The 9065-nt window shown below is 42.1% G+C and overlaps 1 protein-coding gene across 4 annotated transcripts in view; it reads right to left on the bottom strand.

The window, feature by feature from the left end:
• Positions 1–9065, bottom strand: part of PLCB4 (phospholipase C beta 4) — a 422814-nt gene that overhangs the window by 58523 nt on the left and 355226 nt on the right. For all 4 annotated transcript variants that reach the window (XM_045295217.1, XM_004698161.2, XM_045295218.1 and 1 more), the window contains exons 25-27: positions 7904–8006; positions 6411–6575; positions 2620–2824 (exon numbers count right to left, since the gene is read on the bottom strand). In XM_045295217.1, the coding sequence (XP_045151152.1) occupies positions 2620–2824; positions 6411–6575; positions 7904–8006 (473 nt within the window). The remainder of the gene's footprint in view (positions 1–2619; positions 2825–6410; positions 6576–7903; positions 8007–9065) is intronic.

The following is a 9065-nucleotide window of genomic DNA, read 5'->3' as shown; positions in this document are numbered from 1 at the left end:
TCCCCATCGAATGGATTTAACCCCTTGTTGAAAATTAGCTGCCCACGGATGGATTTACTTTTGAATTCTCAATCGTATTCCATTGGTATTTTTCCCCCCATTCTTTGATCTTAAGCTTATGTTTTGGTGGCTAAAGTGTGTCTCTTATAGACAACATATTGATAGGTCATGTTTTTTATCCACTTAACCTTTTGATTGGTGATTTAATCCATTGAAGTTCAATGTCATTATCAACAGGTGTCTGAGTCAGGTTTTATGGGCCAGAATTTGCCCATGATATGATCTAACACAACTTGGTCAACTCCATGACGGGATCTTCTGTGAAGCTGCCAAACGATTGTGGGGAACACAGGGTAGAGTACTGCTTCCTTGCAACACTGGGCTCAGGCACTGGAAGAAGTGTGAGGATGGTGCAGGACCATGCAGTGTTTCATCTTGTTGTGCACAGGGTCACTATGGGTCAGAAATGACTTGATGGCACTTAACACCACCACCATCAACCACCTCCTTAATCTGCTCACAGCCCTGATACCATTGAAGGCTTCATTCAGGTGTGGCCTTCTTCTGGTAGATACGGGCACGGTGTGGAAGCTAGCTCACTTCCTCTGCTGGATCTGGACCCTGCATCTGGTTTGCTGACCTCCTCACTTATTGCCTGCTGAGGCTAGGAGCCATCAGCAGAGTGCTGCACCTGGATTCATTTGGCCAACCCCAGATTCCCTCAGCTTTGCATCCACCAGCCTAAGGTCTTCTTGCTTCCTGTTTCATAGGCCCAAACAGCTACATAGGTCAGGAGAGATCTGCAGCTTCCATCCTACAGACCCACGGCTGTGAACCAGACTAGACTTACCCACTTCCATGGGAGCCATTTCTTGATATAAATCTCTTCCTATACACATGTTCATAAAAGCATCGCTGGTTTTGTTTCTCCAGCAGACCTAGCCTAACACAACAGGTATGAATTTACCGCTGTCATTTTTCTATACTCTTTGTGTGTGGTGTGAACAGTCTCTTGGTTCCTCTTCAGGAAGGGAACATTCTGTTCCCCACAGTTTTTTTTGGAAGCGCCCTTCACTTTCTGTGCTGAGCTTGTTGTGTCTGTGGACTCTTTTTTCCTTTCATTTGTTATTGTGGTGTTTGAGTTTCTGTTTTCACTGATCTTAAATTTTTTCTTCTTTATTTTGATGAGTGGATTGATTTCTTTTATTTGTGGTCACCCTGAAGTTTACATCTATTATCCTCAATTTAAACCAGGCTCTTATAGCTTGAGATTGCCTTGACTTCCTTCCTGTGTGCGAGCTGCATAGCTACAACATTCATCTCCCCTTATGGTTTGAGGTTATCATTGTTTACATCTTCATAGTTTTGCTTCTGTTTAGTCAACGTTTTAGCTTTATTTTACCTTTTAAAGCCTTTGCCTGACTTGTCTTTACCTTGGGTTGTTGTTGGGTTTCTATCTAAAAGACATCCCTTAACATTTCTGGTAGGGTTGGTCTGGAGGTTAAAGACTCCCCTAGTTTCTGTTTATTAGGGAATGTCCTAATTCTGTCCTATTTCTGAAAGCCAGGTTTTGTGGCTACATGATTCTTAGCTTGCAGCTCTTTTCTTTCGGGGCTCTGTGCAGGCCATCCCATTGTGTGCTTCTCTGCATAGTGTCTATTGAGAAAGCAGCTCTTAGTTGGACTGTGGATGCCTTGTAGGTGGTATTTTGCTCTTCTGGGAAGTCTGATTCTGATTTATCTCGATGAATTTCTTTGGAGTTCCTTGAGTTTCTTGGATGGAACTTTTCTCATCCTCAAATGGCCACACTGCACTGGGCCAGTGGGAAGGGGATCATTGCTGTATGGATCTCTGTTTTCCCACTGCCCTAACTGCATTTCAAAATAAGACATTAGAAATAAGCTGACTTTGCGGAGTAGACACACAACGGACCATTGCTCAGCAAGAAAGAGTGATGAAGTCCTGATACATGCTACTGCTACCGCATGGATTAACCCTGAAAACATGCCGACGGAGTAAATTGATCATAATTCTCACTATGCTAAATATCTAGGATAGACAACTGCACAGAGATCAAAGTTTATTAGTAGTGGTTACCAGGGGTACAGGGATGAGGAAATGGGGAGTTGTCGTTTAGGAAGTCTTGCATCTTTGTTGAAAAGCGATATATATATATTTGCAACAAATATCGGTGATGGTGGCACAACATGATTAATGTAATTGGTTTCAATAAATTGTATACATGAAAAATACTGATTTGGCAAATACTGTTATACAAGGGGGCTTCAAAGGGCTCATGAAAAACTCCACTCTTTTAATTCCACTTTTCTATAAACTTTTAAAAAGCCCCCTCAACTATATTTGTACAAGGCTAGAGTAATGAAAAAATAGCTTCCACATGAAAAAAGCTGATTTATTCCTATATAAAAGAGATAATCCAGTCCTGCCATTTAACACTAAGAAAACCTTGATCATCCTTCATCTTTTCAAGGTGACAGGAGTAGGTAACACTTGTCTGAAGCAAAATTTATGATTATTACTTTTTAAGCATGGAAGAAATACTTGATAAAGTTGTCATTTAGGACTTTACCATGTAATACATTCAATTACTGAGCTTACCTCCGAACCCATCGGGCACGTAAGTTTTCAGCACAATGTTGCAGAAAATGGTTGGCAGCGAGAGCGGCTTGTTGCCTTCGTTTCTCAGGGAGATGTGTCGGTAGCCTGCCTGGAGGCCGTCCAGGGGCAGGAGCCTCTGGCCAATCAGCTTGTTGTTGTCGTCGTACACCGCTATTCTCAAAACAGCCAGGTCTGGGAGGATCACCTGCAAGCAAAGGCCAGGGCATTTTGTTGATTAAAAACAAAACAAAACAAGAGTCACCTGTGCAGCATACCCACCCAAACAGCTGCCAGTGTAGTAACTTACAATCTACAAAGCGCAGACGCTGACTACCATTGTCAAGCCGTGCGATCACTATGGCTAACTTTGTCCTCACATGGCTTTTCCAGAATCTCAGTGTCCCCCAAGTAACAACGCCCTCCTCCTTACCTACTCTCTGGACCTGATAATAATGAATATGTTCGATTTCTGGATATTTATTTCTGTATAATAATGAATATGTTCGATTTCTGTTTATTTCATGGGAAAGTTTCATGGGAAAATTCTGTTATCTTTCAATTCCATTTTCCCATGAACTTTTGAAGCCCCTTCATATAAGTGAGATCAGATGGTATTTATCCTTTCATGACTCATTTGTTTGGCCCAGCATGGCACTGTTCAGCTTCATCCGTATTCTGGCGTACATCAAAACCTCGCTCTCCTTATAGCTGTGCAGTGCCCCATTGTGTGCATGCCGACTACCTTGCGGATTCATTCACCTCTCGCTGTACGAGTTGGCCATCTCTGCGGCTGGGCTCTTGCGAGTGGAGGCGCAGGCAACACCGGGGCAGCTGCATTTTGTGCTGCGGATTTCCAGCCTTTTGGGTGAGATTTCTCTTAAGGGCAAAACTGCTGGGTCACGGAGCAGTGAGTTCTGTGTTCGACAAGGTAAGGGATTGCCAAAGTGCTGTCCATCGTGCGTAGCAATGGCACCAGTCATTCCTGTCAGCGATAGGTATGGGTTCCAGGGTTCCAAAACCTTTCCAACACTTGGATCTCTTTTCCTCTATTTAATTGCCATTCTAATGGGGGTGAGGTGATAGCTCCTTGTGATTTTGATTCACATCTCCCTAATAGTGATTGATATTGAACTTCTTGTATGTGCTTCTTGGTCACTTGACTACCCTCTTTGGTGAACTGTTGAAGTCCTTTGCCCATGTTTTTGGTTAGTTATCTTGTCTGTTTTACTCTTATTAAGTATACACACACACACACACACACACACACACACACACTATCTTTATAACATATCTATATTATTAGGGCTTTTCTAATAGCACATATGCTATTGTATTATGATATATACAACCTATTACTGTAGAATACTATATATTATAAATAATAACATATATGTCATTAGACCTTTATCTGGCATAAGGTTTCCAAAACATCTCTTCTAATCGGGGGTTGTCTTTTCCCTTTGTTGATAAACTCCTCTGGTGTACAAATTCACTGATTTTTAAAACGCTCTTCCCCCAAATCACACTCTAGGAATCTGAACCATATATATCCACGTCGTTACTGTTGTAGGGTGCTGAGGAGTCCATGCGGATGCCTAGTGACCCCACATAACTGAGTACAACTGCCCTTAGGATTCTCTTGACTACAATCTTTACGGAAGCCAATTGCTAGGCCATTCTCCCAAGGAGATGCTGGGTGGTTTTGACCCACCAGCCTTTGGGTTAGCAGGCAGGTGTCAAATCCAAGTGTTAACTATTGTGAGAAACCCATACTTCTCTCAAATAGTCTTTTATAGTGAAAATAAATCACCAATAAATTTTCATGCTTACAATGTACTGTAAACGCTACAGTATCCAAATCCATGAAAGAGGCAATGGAACAGGGTCCCTCAAAAATTTTAGATATCATGAATGATAAAGTTACTAGTGTAATCCTTATCATTCCTTCCCATCCTGACGCAGGCAAAGAAACCGACACCCTAGAAAAGTGAGAAACTTTCTTAATCTTATAGATAGTCAGTGATGGAGCTAGGTCTGGGAATCAGGTCTCCGACTAATCTTGGGATCTGTTTCCTCCTAGATGCCCTGTGTCAGTGATCGAGTTCCAGCTTCAGAGACAAAAGATAATCTAGATATAAATTTGGAGTCTCTTTGCTTCTTACATTCCTCAGTTTTGAACTATTCTGGGATAAAAATACATTAAGATAGGGCATCAAGAAATAATAACACACAGTGCCCCTAAGGCATCTACTCCGGCCATCCACAAAATGAACAAACAGACAAAAAGTCTAAGGCCAAATGGCAGCATAGATAAAATCACACCATGATGAGAGCAAATGCTCTGCAGTCAGGAATGCCTTTTTACTCACTGAGAGCAAGCCAGGTCCAGTTGGTTGCTTTGAGTACATAGGTAACGCTCGACCAGTGGATGTGCTGTCTACTTAACCCGGGACATTTTACTTTCATTCCACCTTCATACACATGAAGAGGAGAAGTCAACTTAAAAGCCGGCCAAGTTTACTAAGTCCATTTTTTCATGCAGTGGCGGGCTTTACTACTCTCATGAGGTTCATGTAAATAACGACAGTCATCATGTGAACACAAACACAGTAAAGCCCTTGATAGCAATGAAAGGCAGCAGTGATGCTGCGGGATTGGCACCATGGTCCCGGGTAAACATCAGTACAGAAAACAAGCTTGCTAATTCGGGCCTTCTTTATTTATTAAAACAAAGAACGCCTGCTTTCTGCATTTCTCTGAGCATGTGATGGGTTGTTCACTCTGCTGAAGAACACCAGCCACCCCAGAAAATGTTTAATTCACCTATCATGAATTATAAAACTTAGGGAATAAAAACGTATAAGGCAGGGTTATGCATGCAATCTACACTGTACCCGGATAGTATACAGAAGGCTATCTGGGAAATGATAGCAACATCATTGGTAACCTTACATTTTAAAATGGCTGGTGTCACTAAACCTACATTGGTCTTCCAAACTCTGGTTTCTGGAAGCCCGCTTCTCAATTTGGAAGCAGACAACCCTATTTTGTTAAAACTGGAATCTGACTATGACATATAAACGGGGCAGAACCACCTGGAGGAACTGTGCCTAACCAAGAAGCAAGTCATCCTTGTTGTCAGGACGACTGAACAAGCAATGGAGGCACAAGCAAATGCTCTTGGAGACAGCTCTGCCAGCCCAGCACCTGGACTCTTGAGATGAGACTTCACGGGAAAAAGAGAAACAACGAGCTAACTAAACATCACAGAAGAGAGTTTCTGACTCTTCTTCGGGCACACCATCCAGCACTGGGAGGAAAATAAAAAACAGGAGCACATTTTCTGGAGGTACAGCAGCAAGCCAATTGGCCAATGTACGAGCACTCACAGACTTGATTTTTCACCGAGCACATCACTCTCTGTACTAGCTGCAGAAAACAGTACAAGGAACCAGCTACACTCCGGGCAGAAAAGAATCTTCCGATGTATGATGATGTCCCTGGGCTGAAAGCATTCCAAGCCACCCAGAAACCTGTTGTTCTGGGACTGCCTTACTAGGTGGGCTCCTCTAAGGAGTAGGGAGGCATCAAAAAGAGAGGAAGGGCAAACAGAAAATTAAAAAATCAATCGTGACAACTCCTGGCATGACCCACTAGACTAGAAGAAGGGAAAAGGAAGATGACAATGTCGTCATGGGTTGAATAAAGGAGCCCCCATCCTGTGTGGAATCTACGTCCTAAACTATGATCCCAAGTTAGCAGAGCCATTAGGAGTGCTGAACGTGTCCTACCTTCCGGAAGACAAATGATTCTTCATTGTACACTGGATTGAGACCATTGTTCATCACCATTCGAGTTCGGAATTCCTTACGAATAGTGTCGGTGGGCAACCCATACATGTCCACTTCTACATAGGTGCCTATTTTCTTATCTGATAAGAATTGACCTGATATGACCTGCAGTTACACAGAAATAGCATGTTAAGCCCGTCTGTAGTAATCAGTGGCAAATAATAATAATGATGATGATGATGATGTAGGTCATCTTTACTTCTGGAAATTTTACTTGTCTATTGAAATCATGCACACATGCTTTACAAACCAAACAGTATTTGACAACTACTGTGTGTAAAACAAAACCAAAAACAACTGTTCTAGGCAGAGATTCGACTACCAAGGATGTCTAGAATGAAAACAGAAAGAGTCCATTAATTATATGAAACAAAGAAAGTGTCCACAACATTTTTATTCACTTCAATGAAATAAAGCAACTGATTCAAATTTGCTCTAACACCCTCAGGTCTAAAATTCTGCTGGGCTGTGTTTCTTACTACTGGGAGCCCTGGTGGTGTAGTGGTTATGCGTTGAGCTGTTAACCACAAGGCCCACGGTTTGAAACCACCAGCCACTCGTCAGGAGAAAGGCGAGGCTTTCAACTCCCATAAAGTTATGGTCTCAAAAACCCAAAGGGGCAGTTCTACTGTGCCCTATAGGGTCACTATATTTTTAGGACTAGGTTTGTTTTCAGAGTCCTGAAAAGACTCAAGAAAAAAGCAATTCTGGAATTTGCCTGTTATGCCTTCGTTACAGAACACCAGCCAGCGAAGGTAATGTTACCTATCTTATGCATTATTAATGAGCAAAATTAAAATCTAGCTAATAAGGCTGGGGAGAGACTATTTTTCTTTTAGTTGTAAAATCCCTATAGCCATCCAGCTAAAGTTTTTCACATGATCTAACAGTCAGTAATTAAAAAGCATCTTTGCTGAGGGGTAATTCACATACAGCATATTTTTCAGGTGCACAATTTATGAGTTTTAACACAATCACACCTGTGAACCCTTCACCACAATGAAGGTAACACACATTTCCAGCAGCCCAGTAGTGTGTGCCCTTCCCCACTCCCCACATAGAGCAGTCGCTTCTGTCACCACACTTTATTTTGCATTTTCGGAGAGTTTACATTTATATAATACCTGGGGTAAAATGCCAGAAAATCTTTGATTTGGTATTTTTCATCCAAACTAGTTAATAATTTTACTGGTTACAAAAAGGTATGCTATGTAGAAAAAAAAGGAGTGAATTCACCTGGACTTGTAACCTATAATACTAAACCTTACTATGAAGTGTGCTTTTAACGAATTTCCCAGCGTCCTTTTCTTTGCCACCTCTCTAGTGCTGTGAAGAAGGGCTCTGTGAAAGCTCCGCTAGTCAAGCTGCAATGTCATTTCCAGACTACCCCGAAGAAAGGGCAGCACATGCCACCATTTGTACAGGGACCTCACCTGCACTGAGCAAGTGGCTGCAATCACCCCATCGACGGGAGTTTCGGAGAAGGGATCAAATGTGCGATCTGGTCGCCTCATGAAGTCTGGTTTGAGAAGGTACCTGGGGAGGCAAATGTAGAGGAAGAGCTTGTTTCAGTAACCGCGTTCATGAACTTGACCTTCTTTGAGACACTGAGTATTTCCTTTCCTTCTTAAGTGCTAGGATTTTAGGATGGCAAGTTCGAAGCACTGAACTAGGGGTTTCTAAAGATAGCTAGAAAAATACCACCCTATGACATGGACAGATATTCTAAAACATGTTCTTTACTTATTCTAAAGGAAAATAGCCCTCTCCCCTCTCCCTCTCCCGCCACCCTAGTTGATGGGTTTAAATAGCAAAGAACCAAATTTAGAGAATTAAATCTCTTATTTTTCTTAGAAGCATAAATTTCTATCAATTCTAAACTTATGAGCTCTTAAAATACAACAAGTTAGGATATTTTTCTTAAATAAAAGTTTTATGTCACACTTGCTGGTTTTGACCAAAACCATTCACTGTTAGTGTGAAAAAGCAACCTCATGTTCAACATAGATTACCAAACAGAACCTCTGAAAGAGAGCAACGGATATTTTGATCAAGTCCTTGTTGTTGTTGTTAGGTGTGGTTGAGGATGTTACAACTCATGGGAACCTCGTGTTGAATGTGGCCCTTTGACATCTTCACAGCCATTGCTGTAGCTCAGTATTCCATTACCAGCACCGCATTAATGCACCTGGATGAGCGTCTTCCTCTTTTTCACCGACCCTCCGCTTTACCAAGCAGGATCTTCGTCTCTACTTGGTCCCTACATTTGGATAAATGTCCGAAGTACATCTGGCTGTACCTCTGTGAATAAAGATTGTTCTTCTGGTTGTTTTTGTTAAGTGCCATCAAGTCAGGTCTGGCCCGGATCAACCCTATGCACAACAGAAGGGAAGGTGGTATATCCCCAATTGTGCCTGTGATATCACCAATTGTGCCTGTGCTACGCCCATTGTTGAAGCTAGTGTTAGTCCATGCTGTGGAAGGGCTTCCTCTTTTTCGTTGCCCCCCTACTTTACCAAGTATGTAAGACGGAGTCCTGCCATCCTTGCCTCTAGTCATGGTACTTCCAATTCTTTGCCAGCACCATGATTCAAA

The sequence above is a fragment of the Echinops telfairi genome, unplaced genomic scaffold (assembly GCF_000313985.2).
Source record: "Echinops telfairi isolate 266 unplaced genomic scaffold, ASM31398v2 ScPeMD7_5592;HRSCAF=6446, whole genome shotgun sequence".
NCBI classification, from domain to species: domain Eukaryota; kingdom Metazoa; phylum Chordata; class Mammalia; order Afrosoricida; family Tenrecidae; genus Echinops; species Echinops telfairi.
Note: the sequence above shows the minus strand (reverse complement) of the source record. Positions and strands in the feature narration are given on the sequence as shown.